The sequence below is a fragment of the Acinonyx jubatus genome, chromosome D2 (genome assembly GCF_027475565.1).
Source record: "Acinonyx jubatus isolate Ajub_Pintada_27869175 chromosome D2, VMU_Ajub_asm_v1.0, whole genome shotgun sequence".
Taxonomy (NCBI): domain Eukaryota; kingdom Metazoa; phylum Chordata; class Mammalia; order Carnivora; family Felidae; genus Acinonyx; species Acinonyx jubatus.
Genome location: NC_069393.1, coordinates 69,111,687 through 69,135,105, shown reverse-complemented (window position 1 = coordinate 69,135,105; position 23,419 = coordinate 69,111,687). Strand labels below are relative to the sequence as shown.

Genomic DNA, 23,419 nt, shown 5'->3' with positions numbered 1-23,419 from the left:
TCAACACCTTGTTAGCTATCTGGGACACTACAAAGTTATACAAACATACAACCCTGAAAAGACAATGATAAAGAAACATTGACCTTTACGGACTTAGTAACAACAGAAAACCACTTTTTCCTAAGGTGGGAAATCATGACATACCATGAAATCATGAATCCTATGAAAAGGTCTGCCTAAAATAGGCTTCTTGGTCAAATAAATTTAGAACCAATTCACAGATATCCCCCTACTAACGTATTCACAATATATTAACATATTAAAGTCTCTAAGAACGAAGTCTCCAAGACTTTCAAAGAATAAATCTGCTTTAATTTGCAAATCCACAAAATCCTTGCCTCATATAACATGTTTTCATATTAAGAGGAAGATACATTAGAAAATGCTTCATTAAATATGTTTGCTCAAAAATGCATTCAACAACTATCTATTGAACACCTACTATGGGCCAGACCTTGTTCTAGGTGCTTAAAATTTCAGCAGTAAAAACTTTCATGCTTTCATGGAAATTTACCTTGTAATGGTATTACAGGTTCTATCCATGTTGTTTTCCTATTATATGAAGTGATAATATTGTCAAATGGGCACAAATATCAAAAGGGAGAAACAGTGAGAAAAGCAAGGAAGTATCTGAAACAATGTGTTTACACAGGATGGGTGAGATGAACTTAGTTACTTATTTTCTAAATAGACAGCAACTTAAAGACCAATGGATTATAGCCAAAATATTCACTCATATGAAATGTTTAAAATAACTAGGCACTTCTACAATGGGATACTATGCAGTCATATCATTCATATGACTAATATGGAAAACAAATTTAAGGAAACTGCAGAAGAGGGGCACCTGGGTGGCTCAGTCGGTTGAGTGTCAGACTCTTGATTTCAGTTCGGGTCATGATCTCAGGGTTGTGGGATCGAGCCCTGCGTTGGGCTGCATGCTGAGCATGGAGACTGCTTAAAATTCCCTCTCTCTCCCTGCCTCTCTCCCTCTCCCCGACTCATGCTCTCTAAAATAACAATTAAAAAAACCACAGAACATTATGTACATACAATATGCCTCATTTGTTTAAAAAAGGATTCTCTAGAGACAGTCATTTATTTTTATTTTCTTAATTTTTATTTTAGAGAAGGAGCATGGTGGGGGAGGGGCAGGGAGTGAGATGGCGGGGAGAGGGGTGGGGGAGAATCTTAAGCAGTCTCCTTGCTCAGCACTCAGCCAGCCCAACATGAGGCTCGATCTCACGACATTGGGATCATGCCCTGAACAGAAATCAAGAGTTGGGACACTCAAGCGACTGAACCACCCAGGCATCCCTAGAGGCAGTCTTACAAATACAGATTTATTTGTATAGGACAGAAAAAAATCACTGAAAAGACAAAAATTTTAACAATGGGGAAGCTAAAATAGATGGTATGAGCCTTTTTATGTATTTTTTAAATACATTTTTAAGTGTATTCATTTTTAAAAAGCAAGACCATATATAACTTTTATAATGAAATAAAACAAATTTTAAGATTGACTTACATGTATTTCTGGGCAAAGCATAAAAGGTAAAGGGAGGTGGGAGTGGTATAATATTTCTTCTAGGTTTGAGAAAATTTAACTGAAAAAAGGAGAAAGCACTGCTCTGTCAACAGTGGTTAGGAAAATACTTCAAAATGAGGAGCTTTTAGGTGATTAGCTACTTTGAAACAAAAGGATAAACAACAACAACAAAAGGACTCAATTGGCAGGTTAATCCGTGACAGCTACAGGCTAAGACACAGAAAAACAAGACGCCCGAGAAAAACACTAAAGCAAGTACCTCTGAAAAAGTTGCATAAAGAGGACTTGAGGTGTTTAAGCATTATCCTCTCATTTCAAATATTTAATGTAGCAAGTAAGTACCAGTTTTTCTAATTAGAAATATTAAAACTGTATTTAAAATTGAAACTTACCTTTCTTATAAGGTGGTTTTCAGTATCTGCCACATATATGATATTATTCCTTATGGCTACCCCCTGTGGTGAATTAAAAGTTGATTCTGAAAATACTCCATCTTTTCTTCCAGGGTTGGGTCCTAAAAGACAAGATAGCCACAGGACAAATTTTTCCTCTTAAAAAGTTATCTCAAATTAACCCCCCACCCCCATTTGTTTTTCTTTGTTTCCTTTCTTTTTCTTGTACCTATATTAGGAAGATGGATATAAACTAGACCTATCGTGGTAATCATTTAAAAAAAATTTTTTTAATGTTTATTTATTTTTGAGAGAGAGACAGAGTGTGAGTGGGGGAGGAGCAGAGAGAGAGGGAGATACAGAATCTGAAGCAGGCTCCAGGCTCTGAGCTGTCAGCATAGAGCCCAATGTGGGGCTTGAACTCACGAACTGTGAGATCACGACCCGAGCTGAAGTCAGAGGCTTACCGACTGAGCCACCCAGGCACCCCTCGTGGTAATCATTTTTCATAACATATGTAAATCAAACCTCAATGAAGAAAGAAAAACAGTATTTAGAGCTGGGATTTTAATATAAATAGCATGATACTTTTACCTAAAGTCTAGTGTTTCCCAAGATCTATTTTTCTTAGGAGTAAGTTTTGCTAATGACAGGGCTTACTGAACAATGGTCACTAGTGCACATTAGTAGCATATATCAGAAGGGAGTATTTCTATTTTTTATTATTTTTTTAAGTTTATTTATCTATTAGGCGCCTGGGTGGCTCAGTCGGTTAAGTGTCCAATTTTGGCCCAGGTCATGATCTCACGGTTTGTGGGTTTGAGCTCCATGTAGGGCTTGGAGCTTATAGCTCAGAGTCTCTTTGGATCCTCGTCTCCCTCTCTCTCTAACCCTTACCTGCTCACACATGCCCTCTTTCTAAAATAAACATTTAAGAAAAATAAGAAGTTTAGGGGTGCCTGGGTGGCTCAGTCAGTTGAGCCTCCGACTTTGGCTGAGATCATGATCTTGTGGTTTGTGAGTTCAAGCCCTGCATCAGGCTCTGCACTGACAGCACAGAGTCTGCTTGGAATTCTCATTCTCTTATTCTCTTTCTCTCTTTCTCTCTTCCTCTCTCTCTCCCCCCTCAACCCCCCTCCCAAAATAAATATTTTTCTGTCAAAATAAATAATAAAAAAAATCTGTTAAACCACAACTAACCAGTATTTCCTAAGTGTATCTGGCCACAGAATTCTTTTGAAGAACTATTGCAGAATAATTATTAATTTATCACAAGATAACATTATTCCTAAAAACATGTTTGGGAACGGTAGCTTGCTGCTGGTTTCTCCATTTAACAAAGCAGAATATTCATTTACACTATTTTGAAAATTATTATAGAATTAAAAACCTTTTAACCATTTAAATTACACCTACTATAACTAATAATTTTTGAGCAACAGTTCTCATAAGTGCCTGTCTTAAACCCAAACATCAAGTTGCCCAAACAAAAGAAACACAAAATAAAGAACTCTAGCAAAAATGAAAAAGAAGAAATGTGAAAACTTAAGGAGCTAAGGGAACAATATCTAAGCATACTAAGAATAGCACCAGGGCTTAGAGTAAGACTAGTTTATTTGCATTAGGAATGCAGGAACCCCTACTTTATGGACTAATGCTGTATATGCTACTAAAGCAGAATTGCAAAGAGATGAATTATTTTTCTCTTTGACTATTACATTACTAGATGTCAGTTTAGTCTGGATAAATACGATCAATAAGAATGTACTTAACAGATTTTATTAACTATGTAGATGTACTGAGCCCATTTTAGATCTAAAACCAGGGAGATATATTTCAATACATTTCCTTGAGCTGTTTTTTTTTTTTTACTATAAAATATATTACATATCATAATTAGAAGCAAACTTTACCTCCAATGCTGTACTGAATTTGCCCATTCTTCAGGACGACCAAAATTCTATGATGTCCAGTGTCTGCTATTACCAATCTATTAGAAACATGGTCTACCGTTACTTTGCCAGGAAACAGCAATGGTGAAGGTGGCAAAGAATCTTTATAGAGTTTTATTTCAATCTTATGATTTCTGATCTGTCCCCTGTCTTTATAATACTGTAAAGCTATTGAAGTATATAAAAATAATTTATCTTTGTGTCCCTCTCCAATTAAAGAAAATAACATATTTCCACGAGGTCCAAGTATGACCAAAGTTGGCCAGCAGGAGACTTCTAGTTCTTGCCAAAGGCTGGCATCTGCATCATTAACCACAGGGTGGGTGATGTTGTATCGAAGAACGGCACTCTTAATGTTATCCAGGACTTTTTCATTTGGGAACTTAGCCGAGTGAACACCAACAATCAGAAGACCGTCTAAATGGGAAAAAATGTAAGTTAAACATTATGAAGTAATCAAGTCTGAAAGTCACCATCTGCACATTAGATTATGGGTCATTAATAAACAGTCCAGAGATTAAAAAAAAAAAAAGGCAGAACTAAAAGTGTCTTCTTCAACTGCATTTAAACACACGTATAAAAAAATTAACACTCAAATATCATGACAATCTTGATAACTACATAAAAATGAATATGATCAAAATCACATGGCTATTTCAGGATTACACCTCTTTGTGTCCTTTATCTAGACAAAGTTTTAAAAAACACATTAATTTCTTATGAAGATACTGAAATACTGTTATTTTTTTCTCCAACTATTATAAGCCCCTTTGAAATTCATAGTGGCTATGACTGCTTTTTGTTAATATTTATTGTCACATTATCCTCTTAGGATTTTCTGGCCTACCCACATTACAAATTAACAGAACAACTATAAGCAAGATGTTTCTATAATATTAAGGTCTTTGATTTATTTAAAATTCCCATTATGTGGTTCCTAGAACAAGCCTTAATTGAAGATAGCAGAAAAAAAACAAAAGGAAAAAGTGTTCAGCTGCATTCAGAGAAAAAACTCAACACTGACTACAGAGGTAATACAATCTCCCAACACACTCCTCAAAACCTATGCACATCAGCATGAAGAAGAAATAAACCCACACAAACTGGCAGGTGTAATTTCCTAACAGACCATCCTTCCATTTGCAACTATTAAATCCCAACAAAAACACAGACATCACACAGGTACACATACCCTCATCCCCTCTTGAGGACAGAAAAAAGTAAACAAAAGCAGGCAGATTGTTGGGGGGTGGGGGCATTTCAAAACTCGGAAAACCAAACCATTAAGGGGAGTTTCCAGTTTTATTTTCCCCTTCATGGCTTGGCATTGAAGGTGGACCCCGGTTTGGGAGCAACGCAGGTGGCTAAGACCATGGAAACCCCTTTCTGGCCCAAGGAGCCAGGGAAACTGGAGAGGGTGGGGGAAACCCCAAGGGGAAGAGAGCTGGAGAAGGTGACTCCCCATTTCTGAGAATGAACACTCACAAGTCTCGGCCTGACTCCTCAACTATACACATGTGAGGCAGCCCTACAACAGTACAGCAAAGGCTTAAAGAACCGAGAAGTGGATTGCTGGGCTGATGAAAGGAGACACAGAGCTGATGGAAGAAGAGACGGAACTTTGAGTTTGCACCAACAAAGCTGAATGCCTACAAAAACAACTGACAGATACCAGCTCCAAAACGAAGCAGAAGTTTGAATTAGTAGACAAAACACCATAAAGGAACTCTAACTATGCTCCTTGAGGGAAAGAAAAGCACACTTGAGGGGCACCTGGGTGGCTCTGTTGGTTGGGCGTCCAACTCTTGATCTCAGCTCAGGTCATGATCCCCAGGGTCGTAAGACTAAGTTCCAAGTTGGGCTCTGAGCTGAGTGTGGAGTCTGCTTAAGATATTCTCTCTTTCCCCCCTCTGCCAGTCTCCCCCATTCTCACTTGCTATCTCTAAAAAAAAAAAAAAAGAAAAAAGAAAAACACACTTGACATGAATGAAAAAATAGGAAATAAAAATAGAAAAAAGAACTAAATGAAAATTTCAGAACTCAAAAATACCATATTTAAAATAAATTCACTGGATGAGCTCAATGGCAAAAAAGAGATGACAGAGAAAAGAGTCAGTAAACCTAAAAATAGCTCAACGGGAAATTATCCAATCTAAGGAGCACAAGGAAAGAAGACTGAAGAACAAAAATGAACAGAACCTCAGGAACCTGTGAAACAGTTTTAAATGATCTAATGTATGTGGACTGGGACTCACAGGAGGAGAAGACAAAAAGATTGGGGCAGAAAAAATATTTGAAAAATGCCAAAACTTCCAAAATTCATCTGAAGATATAAATTTACAGAAAACCCAGCTATATGGCCAACTACTCTTTGACAAAGCAGGAAAGAATACCCAAAGGAAAAAAAAAGTCTCTTCAACAAATGGTGTTGAGAAAACTGGACAGCGACATGTAGAAAAATGAAACAGGACCACTTTCTTACACCATACCCAAAAATAAATTCAAAATGGATGAAAGACCGAAATGTCAGACAGGAAACCATCAAAATCTTAGAGAACACAGGCAGAAACCTCTCTGACCTCAGCCAGGGCAACTTCTTACTAGACATGTCACTAAAGGCAAGGGAAAGAAAAACAAACATGAACTATTACGACTTCATCAAAAGCTTCTGCACAGTGAAGTAAACAATCAACAAAATTAAAAGGCAGCCTAAAGAATGGGAGAAGATATTTACAAACAATACATCCGATAAATGGTTAGTATCCAAAATCTATAGAGAACTTATCAAATCCCAAAAACAAACAACTGAGTTAAGAAATGGGCAAAAGTCACGAATAGACACTTTTCCAAAGAAGACATCCAGATGGCTAACAGACATATGAAAAGATGCTCAACATCACTCGTCGTCAGAGAAATACGAATCAAAACCACAATGAGACACCACCTCACCACTGCCCCAATGGCTAAAATTAACAACACAAGAAACAACAGGTACTGGCAAGGATGTGGACGGAGAAAGGGGAGCCCTCTTGCACTGTTGGTTGGAATGCAAACTGGTGCAGTCACTCTGGAGAACAATGTAGAGGTTCCTCAAAAAACTAAAAATAGAACTACCCTACCATCCAGCAATTGCACTATTAGGTATCTACCCAAAGGATACATAAACACAGATTCAAAAGGGTACATGCACCCCAATGTTGACAGCAGCATTATCAACAATAGCCAAACTATGGAGGGAGTCCAAATACCCCTCAACTGATGAATAAAGAAGATGTGGTATTTATATACAATGGAATATTACTCAGCCATCAAAAAGAATAAAATCTTGCCATTTATAACAATGTGGATGGAGCTAGAATGTATTAAGTGAAATAAGTCAATCAGAGAAAGAAATACTATATGATTTCACTCATATATGGAAACAAAACAGATGAACATACGGGAAGGGTAGAAAAAAAGAAAAGAGGGGAACAAACCACAAGAGACTCTTAATGATAGGGAACAAACTGAGGGTTGTTGGAGGGAAGTGAGTGGGAGATGGGCTAGATGGGGGATGGGTATTAAGGAGGGCACTAGTTGTTAAATACAAGTGATGAACCACTGAATTCTACTCCCGAAAGTTTTTGCACTGTATGTTAATTAAATAAAATTTAAATTAAAAAAATAAAATAAATGTACAGAATTCAAGAAATTCACTCTAAATAGGATAAATTAAAAGAAAATCATGTTAAGACATAATCTCTGAAAACCAAAGATTAAAAAATAACCTCACAAACATTTTAAAAGAAGATACACAAAACCAACCCAATGATCGGTGGTTAGAGACTGGGAAGAAGGGGGGTAGGGAGGAGTGGGAAAAATTATACACTTAAAATATGTGCAGTTTACTATGTGTCAATTATGCCACAATAAAGTTCTGAAAAAAAAAATAGCATGAGCTCTGGAGTCAGGCTCCCTATAATCAAATTCTGGCTTTACCACTTGCTGAATTACTTAATCCAATTAAGGCATTTAGCATAGTACCTTTTATACATTATAAAAGCTCAATGAATGTTTGCTATTATTTATTTAAAGTTGTAAATACAAGGACACCCGGGTGGCTCAGTCGGGTCCATTGAGTTCCCAACTTCGGCTCAGGTCATGATCTCAAGGTACGGGAGTTAAAGCTCTGCATTGGGCTCTCTGCTGTCAACAAAGAGCCTGCTCCGGATCCTCTGTCCCCTCTCTCTGCGCCCCACCCCCATATTTGCTCTGTCTCTCTCAAAAATAAAAACATGAAAAAAAATAAAGTTGTAAGTACAAAGATAACCAATGAAACAACTTTTTCTAACTAAAGCAATTAGTAAAATAGCAAAGAAAATACATCATGTTAAGAAAAACAAAGAAAACCTAATACATATAATGATTATGTATAATAATAAGTAAATATGAATGGGCTTAACTCAAAAAAAAAATTGGGGTGGGGGGGCGCTTGGATGGCTCAGTTGGTTAAGTTTGCAACTTCAGCTCAGGTCATGATCTCGCGGTCCATGAGTCCGAACCCACGCTGGGCTCTGTGCTGAAAGCTCGGAGCCTGGAGCCTGCTACAGATTGTGTGTCTCCCTTTCTGCCTCTCTCCTATTCACACACTCTCTCAAAAAAAAATTTTTTTTTAAAAGAAAAAAAAAAAAAGAAAATGTACTGTTGCCTTGCTTTGTGTGTTATTCATATAAAGTCTGTCCTAATTTCCATGTTTTTGAAAGTCACTGTTTTTCCTGGAGGCCCTGAAGATATTTTTTAAACATCTTTAAAATGTAATAGTTTAAAGTAAGATACTTCTTGGGCTGTTCTGTGTCAATTTTCTCTGGTATCTGATAGTACATTTCAATATGTAGATTCAAGGTTTCTTTTATTGCCAGAGCATTTTCTTGGATTCTAATTTTACGTATTAGTTTTGGTCAGTTGTTTTGATTGATTTTTCTTCAGTCTCCAAGTAGCCTTATGTTGGATCTCTTCTGCTTGTCTTTCATTTCAATCATTTCCTCTATTTTTACTTCTTTAGCTTATTTTCATTCTCTAGGTTTGTTCTTCTCCCCTTATTTAAATGCCCCTTATTACATTTTTATTTGAATTTACTGCCCCTTAGGCACCTTGTAATTTAGTCTTCGTTTCTAAAATAACTTGGACTTTTTCCTTCTCTTTCTTTCCTGAGTTCAATCAACACTCCTTACCTCTTGCATGGGGGGGAGGGGGGGAGAGGTGCATCTCCATTCTTAGTTTCTGAATTTTTAAAAACATTTTTTATTTTTGAGAGACAGGTTACGAGCAGAGGAGGGGCAGAGAAAGAGGGAGACACAGAATCCGAAGCAGGCTCCAGGCTTTGAGCTGTCAGCACAGAGCCCGACGCAGGGCTTGAACCCACAAACCACGAGATCATGACTTGAGCTGAAGTTGGAGGCTTAACCTACTGAGCCACCCAGGCACCCCTTCGTTTGTGAATTTCTGGTTCAAGATCTTTTTAAATTATTCTTAAATGCTGTTTGAGGATGTGTAATTCAATATGGAGGATTGTGTTACAGTTTTTTTGTGATCATTAGGAATGTTCATCAGCACTTCAACTCTAACTTAACATTTTCAGCTTTTTACAATTTTATATGGATGTGATCTTTTTAATATTCCCACCCATTTTGTGGACAGGGCTCCTAGATTGAGAGTACACTTTTCTGACAGTTCCCTTTCTCTGTGCAGTTTCATTTTTGGGTAGCATTGTTGCAAGAAGGGGTTGATGTGTATTTTCTTATTTTTTTTTTCCCCTGCAAGATCCTCAACATTTTGGTTTTGTTTTTTGGGTTTTTTTTGTTTGTTTCTTTGTCTGTTTAAGTAGAGGATCTTCAAGGGGAAACCCCATCTCTAGGTCTCATTCCCTCCAAGAGGCAATGCTGCTCTGAGGCTTCTGTTCTTAGGCCCAAACTCTTTCAAGAGCTGGTGCTATGATCCAAACATGTGTTCAGGATTTTGCACTTAGTGGTGGAGTTTCTCTTTCTTCTGGTAAGGGGGTTACTCTGTGCTTAGCCCAAGACCTCTAAACCACTCTCCTTTTTTTCATTGAGTCTTTTTTTCCCCATGGAGTCTTTTCAAATTCCCCCCATCCCTGTTCTAGCACCTGCAGGCTTGCAGCAAGAGGACCTTTAACGGAATTCAGTTTATTTCTCAACTTACAGGTAGTTTGAAAGCATGATATGCTCGGTCTCCTAGTATTGCTGAAGGCACGATCAAGTGTGGTTTTGTTTATTCTCCTTGTTTTTATGTTTGAGGGAGAGGAAAAGATAAGTGGGAGATTCAAAATTAGGTGGCCTCCATTCTCCTCCAAAACCAGAAATGGGAGAGAGAGATTTCGGTTTTCAATATCAGGTATATTGAGATATAATTTACTTGAATTTTGTTCCTCAATACTTTGTTAATTGGTTAAATAAAATATAACTAAATCCTAAAAACAGCCTGTTACTTAATGGAGAAAAACAGTATTTCCAAATAAGATAAAGAACAAGGCAAAGATGCCCACTGTCGACTACTATTAAATAATGAATGGGGGGGGGGGGCTATTAGCCAACAAAATTAGATAAATCAATTATAGACATAAGATTTGGAAAATTTCTTTGCAAATAACATAGCATGTTAGGGGAACCTCAGAGAATCAATTACAAAACTAAACAAAATAGTAAAAGATTTAGGAAGCAGAACATAAAATTAACAACAACAAAAAAGAATACAAAATTAACAGATAAAATCAACAGCTTTTATATACCTATACAATAGCCAGTTGGGAGTATAGAATGGTAGACAAAACCCCACTTACAATAAATAGCCACAAAGACAAGAAAAGATTTTCAAACACATTCTAAACTGTAATTTAAAACTACATCAAGGGGTACCTGGCTGGCTCAGTACAGTATGCAACTCTTGATCTTAGGATCATAAGTTTGAGTCCCATGTTGGGCGTAGAGTTTACTTAAAAAATAAATAAAACCACACAAAGATAACATTTTTTTTAACCTATTAGATCACCACAAATTAAAAAAGTGTGTCAACCATACACAAAAATAAACTCAAAATGGATGAAAGAACTAAATGTGAAACAGGAAACCATCAAAACCCTAGGGGGAAAACAGGCAACAACCTCTTTGACCTTGGCCGCAGCAACTTCTTACTTGACACATCTCCATAGGCAAGGGAAATAAAAAAGCAAAAAATCAACTATTGAGACCTCATCAAGATAAAAAGCTTCTGCAAAGCAAAGGAAACAATCAACAAACCTAAAAGGCAACTGATGGAATGGGAGAAGATATTTGCTAATGACCTATTGGATAAACGGTTAGTATCCAAAATCTATCAAAAACTTACCAACTCAACACCAGCAAAATAAATAATCCACTGAAAAAATGGGCAGAAGACATGAATAGACACTTTTTCAAAGAAGACACCAGACGGCCAACATATGAAAAGATGCTCAACATTGCTTATCATCAGGGAAATACAAATCAAAGCCACACTGAGATACCACCTCATGCCAGTCAGAGTGGGTAAAATGAACAAATCAGGAGACTATAGATGCCGGAGAGGACGTGGAAAAACGGGAACCCTCTTGCATTGTTGGTGGGAATGCAAACTGGTGCAGACGCTCTGGAAAACAGTGTGGAGGTTCCTCAAAAAGTTAAAAATAGAACTACCCTACAACCCAGCAATAGCATTACTAGGAATTTATCCAAAGTATACAGGAGTGCTGATGCATAGGGGCACATGTACCCCAGTGTTTACAGCAGCACTATTAACAATAGCCAAATTATGGAAAGAACCCAACTGTCCATCAACTGATGAATAAAGATGTGGTTTATATATACAAGGGAATACTACTCGGCAATGGGAATGAAATCTTGCTATTTGCAACAATGTGGATAGAACTGAAGGGTATTATGATAAGTGATATGAAATAAGTGATATGAAATGTCAGTCAGAAAAAGATACCAAGTTTTCACTCATGTGGAAGTTGAAAAACTTAACAGAAGACCATGGGGGAAGGGAAGGGGAAAAATAGTTTCAAACAGAGAGGGAGGCAAACCATAAGAGACTCTTAAATACCGAGAACAAACTGAGGGTTGATGGGGGTAGGGGGCCAGGGGGCAAAGAAAAGGGGTCATGGGCGCTGAGGAGGGCACTTGTTGGGATGAGTGCTGGGTGTTGTATGTAAGCGATGAATCATGGGAATCTACTCCCAAAGCCAAGAGCACACTGTATACACGGTATGTTAGCCAACTTGACAATAAATTATATTTAAAAAAAAAACAAAAAACACGTCAATACATTTTACTGGAGCAGCAGTGGGAAAAGAGGCACCCTCACAGTCTAGGAACACAAACTAGTACAACCCTCCTGGCTCACAATGTGGCAATACTCAACAAAACTATATTATATGCATTTAATTTTGACCCAGAAATCCCACCACTAGGAATCTACCCCCAAGATATGCCACCAGCAATACAAAAACATATCATGAGGTTATTCACTGTAACTGCTAAATATTGGAAACAACCTAAGGGCCAATACATAGGACAGGACAGTGAGTGAATAAATCCTGGTGTACACAGACATACACACACACACACACACACACACACACACACAAAATGGAGTTCTATAAAAACAATCAGGAAATTCTCTATATGAAGTGGCCTCCAGGATAAATTGTTACATTAAAAAAGCAAAACACTCAAAAACATCTACAGTAGGTCACTGTTAGTATTTTTTAAAATTGTTTCTTAATGTTAATTTCTTTTTGAGAGAGGGAAACGGAGCAGGAGCAGGGGAGGGGCAGAGAAAAAGGGAGACACAGAATCCGAAGCAGACTCCAGGCTCTCAGCCCAGAAGCCCAACACGGGGCTCGGACTCAAAAGCAGTGAGATGATGATCTGAGCCGAAGTCAGATGCTTAACAGTCTTAACCACAGGTGATCCAGTATTTTTTTTTTTTAAGAGAAATAAAAAAGTAGAAATCATGTTGGAAAGGGATGGAAAGAATGGGAAACTAGAAACAGGTAGAGGGGTGCCTGGCTGGCTCAGTCGGTTAAGTGTCTGACTTAGGCTCAGGTCATGATCTCGCGGTTTGTGAGTTCGAGCCCCGCTTCGGGCTCTGTGCTGACAGCTCAGAGCCTGGAGCCTGCTTCAGATTATGTGTCTCCCTCTCTCTCTGCCCCTCCGATGCTCATGCTCTGTCTGTCTCTGTCTCTCAATAATAAATAAATGTTTAAAAAAAGAAAAGAAAAACAGGTAGAGAGATGGGTAGATGGAGCTATACTTTCTGTATAGTTCTGACTTTCAGGACCATGCTAAGATTTTACATACTCAGAAACAAATATAATCAACTAAAAATACAAACAGAAACAAATGAATCTAGCTGTACTTCAAATGAACAACATAACCTCATGGGGAGTGGGGAGGATTAGTCTAAGTAATTTTTAACTAGCTGGGAGGGACTAGAAGCAAAGACACCCCAGTGGCAATGAGTGCAGGATGTACCCAGATCTTGGTTTCTCAAACCCATTCCCAATATTCAATACTAAACAGAATCAGAGCTCTTTGGAGAAATGGCTGATTCAGGGAAGGGGCTGGGAAAGTATAAGAGGAATCTTTAAATATTTTGTTGTGACAAGGAAGTGTTCGGAGAAGGAGAAGCATGGATCAAAAGGACACAGGTGACAGCTTGAAGAGGATCCCATTCATCCAACAGGGGCAATATGAATATCTAAATAATGACTTACAGCCCAATGAATTAAGAATCCAAGTCATGTCTCTCTATATTTTACACGTGTGATATACATACATACACACTATGTACCAAAATATACATACATCCATCTATTCCCTCTGATCAGCATAGCCAACACTTGTTCGAAGAAGTGAAGGTTAATGGGAGATGTTTGCCTTTAGAAGGTGTTAACTAAGTGAAGAGAGCAATGAAGGAGATTCCATGGCGACAAAACACATGGAAGCCAGAGTGTATGAACGATGGAGGAGACTGAAGAAGTGACTAGGACAGGGAATGAAGGGGAGCAAAGGATTTAAAGGATCTAGGTTGTTAGCCCTAGGAGTGATGGAAGGCATATGGATAATGAAGTGCAAGTCTCAGAGATAATTTACACCAAACTCATGACTTTCCCCTCCAAACCTGTCCTTTCTATAGTGTTTCCTTTCACCAAATGGCACCGTCATCTGTCCAATTATACAAGCCAAAAACCTACCTAGGATATCTCTGTTATACCAAAGAACCCTCTCTCATCACCCATATTTAATCCATGACCAAATCTTATTAATCTTATCCCTCTATAACTAGTTTCAAGCTATTATCATGTCTCATAGGAAGCACAACAGCCTTGTCACAGATCTCTCACATCCAGTCTTGTCCACTAATTAGTTACCTACCCAGGAGTGAGACTGTTTTTTTTTTTTTAAATGTTTGTTTATTTTTGAGAAAGAGAGAGACAGAGACAGAGACAGAGCACGAGTGGGGAAGGGGCAGAGAGAGGGAGACAGAATCCAAAGCAGGCTCCAGGCTCTGAGCTGTCAGCACAGAGCCTGACATGGGGCTCGAACCCAAAAACTGAGGTCCTATGACCCGAGCTGAAGTCAAACCCAAAAACCGAGATCCTATGACCCGAGCTGAAGTCAGAAGCTTAACCAACTGAGCCCCCCAGGTGCCCCAAGAGTGGGACAGATCTTGAAACAATCACAAATCTCATTCTGTCACCCTCTTCCAGAAAATCTGCCATTGTTCTTTGTGTAAAAACTAAATCTCATCTCCCCAGCATGTTCTCCACGCCTTTCTTCCCCTCCCCTCAGGGTGTTAGAGCAACCTGGCCTTCCTTCAGTTCCTCCAGAATATCATTATTCCTCTTGCTTTAATGCCTTAACACACAATCCTCCTTTGGCCTGGAATGTTCTTCACCCTTTCTCACCTAGTAAAGCCATACTTTCCTTTTACATCTCAAGCTTAATTTTCACTCTTAAGAAAGCTTTCTTTAATTCCTCCAGATTAAACTCCATTATTTGTTTTCATAGCACCTGTAATTTTTCTTCTTAGTACTAATCAGAAATTATAAAAATATTTGTGAGTATCTGATTATAAGTCTTGCCCTTGTTAGACTGTAATTCCTATTAATTATTTAGGGACCATGCATGTTTTATTATTCACTAGCACAGTACTTAGTAGAAAATAAAATGATGAATAGACAGGGCATAAATACTGAAGAAATGTATATATCTATACAATACATAAACCATATTATATTGTCTAAATAGAATATCTATATTAATCTACAAAGACAATTGCCAAACAACAATGCCTCCCATTTTTTCAGTGTCAATAACCTTAAGGTATGGAGATTTTTCTTAAGATATTTTGCTTTTTATGTTAATTGTACACAATAAAAATAGAATGTCAAAGATTCTTCACTTTATGAATATTTTGCCAGCACAGGGATCAAAACACTCCATTTAAAATAAATTATAGAAGGAAAAGAAGAGACAGAGAAGGAAGGAGGAGAGAAGAGAGGGAGGAAGGGAGGGAAAGACAAGCTGTATAAAAAGAATAACTGCTTCTAAAATATCAGTAATAAAATAACTTCAAAAACTCACTTTGAAATCTTCAAAGGTCTTATTTTTCAGAGATATAGATACACAGAATTGTACTAGATTATAATTATATACAGTAATATGTACAACATTGTATTTTATACACTATATAGTAGAGTGTATAGTTTAATCATAAACATTGTAATAACCTACTTAAATGGAAGTTGAAAACAGTTGAGTTTTACATGTTACAAAATTGTAGATGGAGATGTTTTTTGAGATCTAAAAGACAAGCACGACACTTTACTGGGCAAGAAAGGATAACATTATTCCAAGCAGAATGAATGCTAAGTGTCAGGGCCTTAAGGCAAGAGAAACAGGGACACTGAGGAACCCGGGAGGCCAGAACTCCCTGAGGGGAGAGAAGGGTGTGGAGAAGTAGGATTTTAGGTCTCATACTGAGAGATGCAACCATGATATGAAAAGATCAAAATCACTGAACACTAAAGCACAAAGCCAAAGCATTTGAAATTTTTTTTTAGAATTTCAAAAACTGACCCTGCATTACCCTGCATCTCTCCTGAAACATCCTAAACTAACCAATATTTTCATATTTTAACTATTGTTTTTAATGTTTTTATTTTATTTTTGAGACAGAGACAGAGCATGAACAGAGGAGGGCCAGAGACAGAGGGAGGCACAGAATCTGAAACAGGCTCCAGGTTCTGAGCTGTCAGCACAGAGCCCGAGGCGGGGCATCAAACTCACGGACCGCGAGATCATGACCTGAGCCGAAGCCGGACGCTTAACCGACTGAGCCACCCAGGCGCCCCTTACTTTAACTATTTTAAAAACAGAATAATATAGGTACTGCTGGAAAACGAAAATATAGTGTGCAGACACGAGTTAACATGGCATGCCTGCCTGGTATTCTTCCACGGTCTGCTTATAAGGCTGGCCCTTGCCTGGATTTCAGGAGGGTTCCTGAGATTCTCAGGATGGAGAAGAGTGTCTCACTATGCCTAAACTGTTGGTACAAATAATATGGTTTATGCTGAACCCTTGCTTTCCTTCTGGGACTCTAGAATCTTCATACATGCCACCAGGCAGAAGCTGCCTATTTGGCCAGCCCCCAGTAAAAACCCCGATTGCTGAGTCTTTAATAAGAGTCCCTGGTAACATCTCAAATGTGCTCTAACAACTCTTTGCTGGGAATTAAGTGGTCTTGTAGGACTCCACTAGGAGTGGAAGTCTTGTGTTTGGTCTCCCCTGGACTTAGCCTCTCATGAGCACCTTTTCCTTTGCTGCCTCCACTCTGTATCCTTTAGCTGTTAATAAATTACAACAGTGAGTTCTCCTAAAGAATTACCGAACCCAGGGAAGGTCTGGGGAACTCTGATGCACAATCAAATTACATACTGACTCACAGAAAGGTTTAGTTTCATTATGAAATTAGAACTGCATTCTTCTAATTTTTAATAAAGTATAAAACAGAAAAATAGCATCTCCTCCATAGTGAGAATGCAAGCATTTACCTGGTGGTACTCTGGCGTTTAGGTTAATTCTGATTTAATTATACATTAGCATACACCTAGGAGTCACATTTTAAAATATGTCAAATATTAGGGAATATAGTTTCCCTATAGGGAAAATAGTTTCTCTAATAAATGTTTTCTTATAAAACAAGTACTCTTGTTTTATGTAGCCATTGGGCTACATGTGGATATTATATAATAACATGCCATTAAGGTACCCAGCATAAAAGGCAAAAACATGTTTATAAACTCTCAAGTAGAAACAGAAAAAAAACAAAAACAAAAACAAAAACCACCTAAGGTACCTGTCAGTCTAATGTAAACATGTGCTGAATTACTATGGATTAGTTACAAGCTTAGGGCAGTTACATTCTTAAATCTTTGAAGATAAGAGCCATTCATTACTATTAAATATCTTTTTACTTTAGACTCTGGCATTTATAATGTCTCATGCTATTAGGAAAATGATGCTGGTCACTGTTACAAACTTGATTTTAAAAGCTGTTTTAGAGCAGAAGGAACTGGGTCCTAATTTGGACTCCTTTCAGGCTGTTTTTGAATTAATAAGCACTTCCCTCACTTAGCTGAGCATTTCTTGCTTACTGATAAAATGAACTGAATATTCCATGGAATTTAAATAGGCTGCTGAATGTCACTTCAAGAACTATTAGCATTGCTGCAAACATGTTCAGAAACAGAGCAGATAATAATGAGACAAGACACATCGCTGTAAGAAAGCATATTAATTTAGTGACAGCTTATTGAACTTTCAGGTGATAATCTCTGGGTATGCCTGCTTTTGTGAATATGAATTGAATATATCTTTTCAGCAATATAAAAACATTTCTAAGTTACTGGCATTTTCATAAAGTAGCATATTATTGAACATGTCCTTGAAATTACATTGTTGGGACCACTTCAAGTATTTTACTTTTCAGAAGTATATGTGGATGCAAAACTAGTTTTTATTTTTTGTCACGATGTGCTATAAAAATGATGCTTCCAGTAAACTGGTAAAAAGGTTACAAGGATCCATTCCAAGAAGTTCGAATTTGCTTCGGGTGTGGAATTAACCAATTAAGTTACCAAATACAGTCTTTTAGGGATGGTCTTAAGGATGGAAACAGTTCACTGGGATTCTTAACCCAGATCTGCAGCGCCTTTCTAAAACACAAATCTTACTGTCATCCTCTTATTAAACCAACAAACCAAAAGCAACCTTAAACACCTCAGTATCTTCACTGGAAGACAAAGTCCAAGCTATTCATTCTTAGTAACAAGACCCTTCACAACTGTCTGCACGTAATGTACCCTCCTCTCCTTTTGTCTTTCCTAGGATCCCCTACAATCTTGCCACACTGAACTATCATTTACCTCTCCCCAAGAAACCTACTTTTCCATGTCTCCCTGCTTGTCTATCTGTTGCTTCCTCCTGCTCCTTTTTCATTTGCAGCTGTACGCCTGCCTGCTCATTTTTCAAGTTCCAGCCTGTCTCCTCCTGAGAAATCTTTTCCAATGCTTCTAGACAAAGTGAGTTACGCCTTTCCTCAGGTTCCATAATGCTTTTTATTCAACTCTGTTGCATATTTCCTCCGTTAGCAGAGTACCGTGCACATACTACATGCTCAATAAATATATTTATTTATAGGAGTTTGGCCAAGACACACAGGCACCCCAAACTAGTAGATAACGAGACGCTCTTATTTCTTAAATCAATACAGATGAAATTTTGAAAACATAAATTAGTTCCCAGGAATACTGGAGTTCTTGATAAATCTCAGTGACTGGCAATTTCAAGATACAATATATTACAATTTGTAAGCATTGGAGGTTTTACTTGCACTGAAGATTTTAACCTATCAGTCCCTTTTTTTTTTAATCACTCCCTTTTTAAAACCAAGATATCTTTCAATTCTGTGCATGTATACTCTATTCTGATTTTTACTCTAAGATCATTGACCCTCTCTCCTTTTTAATCACTCCAAGTGTGAAGCTTCCATTAATTTAAGCCTAATTAAATGGAACCTTTAATTAGTTTCATTCACCCCATATGCTCTCTTTTTCAGAAAAAAGTAAACAAGAGGAAAAAGATCTGAAAAAATTTCAGTTCTAAAGCAAATACTACGTATAATCTCTTACATCTTCAGAATTTATAACACCATAAAAGAGGATTTCCTAGTGTGCTTTGGAAAACATTAACCTTTATAAGTCATTTTTTAATAAAATAGGGTCAAAGAAAAGGTATCTGCTATAATATTTTGCATTCCACCGTATGCATTTGAAATGAAAGGAAGTCTAATCACATTTTCTAATAAGAACTTTTATCTTTATATCTTAGTGCGAAGAGTGTAAGATTAGAAACACAAGTTTCATTTGTTCATAGAACAAATTTCGGTTCAGTCTAAATATACAAGACAAACTTTTAAAAATACTTGATCATAAAAGAGTAAATCATGACCTAACCTCAGAAAAGAAACACAGATTAAGTCTGGTTCTCGAGGAAGGCAAACCATTATCTTTAAGCGTAACTCTTCATGAAAAAGTGCATGGAGTCCTTAAATCATAGATTAGGAAGTACTTCTGCAATCGCTGAAGTCGTGCCAAATGTTCATTCTCCTATAAGCAAATGAGTCAGCCACTACTCCAGTGCCCACGCCAGGACAGTCTGTTAGAAACCAATTAAAGGGCAGGTACCTTTATCAGAGTATGCGTGTTCTAATGCATGAAGATCAGGCAGTACATGAATGCAGTTTATGCAGCAGTAGGTGAAGAAATCAAGGATGACTACTTTTCCACACAGATCCTTGTAGACAGAAATAGGCTCTTCAGTGTTCAGCCATTCTAATCCTGAAATTTACAAAATAAATTATGATAAAAAGAAAAGGCAAAGATAATTTATCTAAAACTTTCCATTAAAACATAAAGCATTATTATTTCAAGGAGGGGATAGGGCAGTGGGGCAAGATGGGAAAGACGCTATTATGGGGCAATATGCAAACATAGTAAGAAAAAGCTACTAAATTCTTTCAGAAATAGAACAGTCTGTGTGTGAAAGAAAACAAGATCAACGCATGTAGGTAAAAACAAGAGTCAATATCAAATATTAAGAGGACCTAAGTACACAATCAGGTTCAAAGGAGCTTTTTAGAAAGAAGCTCAATCTTAAGAACAGCAAGACAGGACTAAATTCAAAAAGGAACAAAGTGTTAAAATATAAAGATAAACATACAAAATGTCTAATTTCCTAAGAACTAAAATGCTCTGGATTTGAAGGAGGCCTTAACCACAAAATATTTCAAATGCAAAGTTAAGCAAATACACTATCACAGATTTCATGGAGGCAGTATTAACACTGATGAAGAACGGGTTTGCCTCCCTCCAAAGAAAAATGGAATCTCATTAATCTGTACTTTTCAAAATCAGAATATATAATTGCTTGAGTAGGACTTACAATTTTGTTAATAATTAAAAGATTTTGGTAAATATTAAAAGCACAGCTAACCACTTTAGAAAAACAAAGATAATGAGTTTGTGGTTTATAAGTAAATGCAGCCACTAAAACCGTTAATTGTACCTCGGAGCAGGTATCTGGAAATATTTTATAGAAATTGAAAGCCAAACTTAGGTGGAAGAAGTGTATAATAACAGCTAACGCCTAATAGCAGTAACCAGAGTTACTCAATTTAAACAAAATTCTAAAAAAAAAAAAAAAAAAAAAAAATCGAAATCAAACCAGTATTTCTGCTTTAATAGTCCAACTTAGTGAGGTTTTAGGTGAGAGTGACCTCTTAATTATGCATTTTTATAAAGTGGTAATTGCATACCAGATCAAGTAATCACATAAAACCTCAAACTAATGTATATTTCGTATCTTAATGGCAAAATATTTATGAATCTGTCTTTTAAATTTATTTTCTGTAAATAGTCAAGAGTGACTTAGACTGGGGGGTAAGGAAACTATTATTAAATATCTGTTATTTTCTTACCATGCTTAATAAATTTTACAGTAACAATGAATATACTTTTTAAAAGCTGCCAACATTTGGGACGCCTGGATGGCTCAGTCAGTTGAGCTTTGAACTCTTGGTTTCCGCTCAGGTCATGATCTCACCGTTGGTGAGTTCGAGCCTCACATCAGGCTCTGTGGGGACAGTGCAGAACTGTTTGGGATTCTCTCTCTCTGCCCCTTATCCACGTGGTGTCTCTGTCCCTCTAAAATTTTAAAATAAGCTGCCAACATTTATTGAGATCTCCTATGAACTAAGAACTTTAGATATATTACCTCTGACCCACATAATTAACCTGAAAGGTAAATACTAGGTTTATTTAATAAGGTAGTAAAGTAAGGCTTGGAGAAATCGAGTAACTTGCTCAAAGTCATACAGCTAACAAATGAAATAACTAGGACTTAACCCCAAATCTGTCTGAATCCATCCATTACACCACAGTTTCCCATAAACACCTACATCTTTTAAGAAATGAACAAACCATACTGTTTGCGTTATGTTTATGACTTCTCGATTATAGTTCACTGATAAAGAAACCAAAGAAAAACTCTTACCTAATACTCTGAGCTCAATAATCAGCTCCAGCAGAAAATCTGATTACGTCAAATACGAAGCCTGAATATTTTGTTATATTATTTATGAATCACGAAGGTCAAATCTCATGGTAATAAAATACACCCAGTGTAACTATAAACAAGACTAGAAAACAAAAACATTGCCCCCAAACCTCACTGGTGACTAGTTTGTAACACTGTACTATGTAACTTCTTACAAAGTTTTTTTTTTTTTAATAAACATGCACATATATATATAATCTCTTTAATTTCTTTGATGGGTTAAGCAGTCACGCACCCAATTCTCTTGTAATAATTCCACAATATTTCAAATCCAGCCTAGGATTAGCAACAGGAAAAAAAAAAACAAAACATTTTTGAAGCTAGGAGCAAAAGGCTTGGAAAGACACGTGAGACTGTTGTCAGAGGCGAGGTTCCGATATACCTCCCAGGAGATACTGAACCCTGCCATATCCAACCGATTAACTATACATGTGGTTTCAGTGTCATGCCAGGAGACACGCCAACACCAACAAAACAATGCCAGTCCCAACCAAAGAAGGGAAAGTACGGTTTCGTTTATCATAGCAAGATGTGCTTCCCAAATAGCACTACTGCGGGTATCAGTTCCCTGGTCTTCCAAGCACTCAAAGAACTGGGATTCACACCCTGTTGACTGGCCATAATTGATTCAGATTTTAAGAATGACAAATGTCACGACTTTGAACGGAGAAGTGTGGCACAGCTAAGATACTTGCCAACCCGGGGTCTGCAGAGTCTGACTTTGGCGGTTATTATTAGCTGTGAAGCCTTAAGGAAGTTACCTAGCCTTCCCGTGCCTCAGTTTCCTCAACTATAAAATAAGTCTGTTAAGAAGCCTCGGCGGGTTGTAGAGAAGGTTAATTAGTCCCCTGAAGTGTTCACAACGGTGGGTGGCACAGACGTGCTAAGTGTCAGGATGATGCACAGAGGATGGCAATGACGACGCTGGGCAACCAGACTGCAACGACAGGGTGGCATGGACATTTCAGTCGTCGCCAACCGGACCCACGAAGCATTCGTGGAATGTCTAAGTTAACACAAGGCCCGGGCGAGGGCTCGGGACACAGTGACGAAAGTGCACGTCCCCGCGCTCCAGAAAACCACCCTCTGCCGCCGCTTCCGGCCCGGGGGAAGCGGCACAGCGGGCGAACCGCCCCCGCGCGGCCGCACTACCCTGCCTCGCCCCCCGCTGCAGAGGAGGGCGCAGTCCCCGAGGAAGGGGAGGTTCCGGGAGGGGTCCCCACCCCGAAGCCTGCCCCTCACCTTCCGGAAACTCGGGCACTGACAAGTCCTGCTCCCAGCCGTCCACCTTCTGCAGATACTGGTAGACCAAGCTGTCCTTCTCCTCCTGGGTGACGGCGTCGAGCAGGGCGTACTCCAGAGATGTCTGAGCCGGGAGCAGGCCCGCGAGGCTGGAGCCCCGGGCGCCGGGGGCCGCCATGTTCTCTCCGGACAGTCCAGAGGCGGCAGCCGGGCCCGCGGGAGGGTCTCGGGCAGGGAGAGAGGAAGCGCTTACGGTCCTTTGGTTTCAAAACGGCACATTCGCTTCATGCTCCCCCAGCCCCCACTGCACGCAAACGACACCGTTTCTTTTGTAATCATGCATTCCGATGCTAAGGTACAAAGTGTTGCAATTCCCGGGCCCGTAATTTAGCCACCGGCCCAAGCCACCCCGCCCCTTCCAGAGCCTCTCGGCACAGCTGAGCCTGGACATTGGGAGCGCCAGATTCAGCATGGAGAAAGCCTGTGGGTCAGCGTTCCAGGAGCTCTAAGAGAACCATTCCCTCC

The 23,419-nt window shown here is 38.4% G+C and overlaps 1 protein-coding gene across 1 annotated transcript in view; it reads right to left on the bottom strand.

Moving 5' to 3' along the window:
• The window catches only part of NHLRC2 (NHL repeat containing 2), a 58,944-nt gene extending 35,863 nt beyond the window's left edge, over nucleotides 1-23,081 (bottom strand). The window contains exons 1-4 of the mRNA XM_015071321.3: nucleotides 22,895-23,081; nucleotides 19,723-19,875; nucleotides 3,855-4,310; nucleotides 1,942-2,063 (exon numbers count right to left, since the gene is read on the bottom strand). Of these exons, the coding sequence (XP_014926807.3) occupies nucleotides 1,942-2,063; nucleotides 3,855-4,310; nucleotides 19,723-19,875; nucleotides 22,895-23,072 (909 nt within the window). The 5' untranslated portion in view covers nucleotides 23,073-23,081. The remainder of the gene's footprint in view (nucleotides 1-1,941; nucleotides 2,064-3,854; nucleotides 4,311-19,722; nucleotides 19,876-22,894) is intronic.
• Between the last annotated feature and the right edge of the window lie 338 nt (nucleotides 23,082-23,419).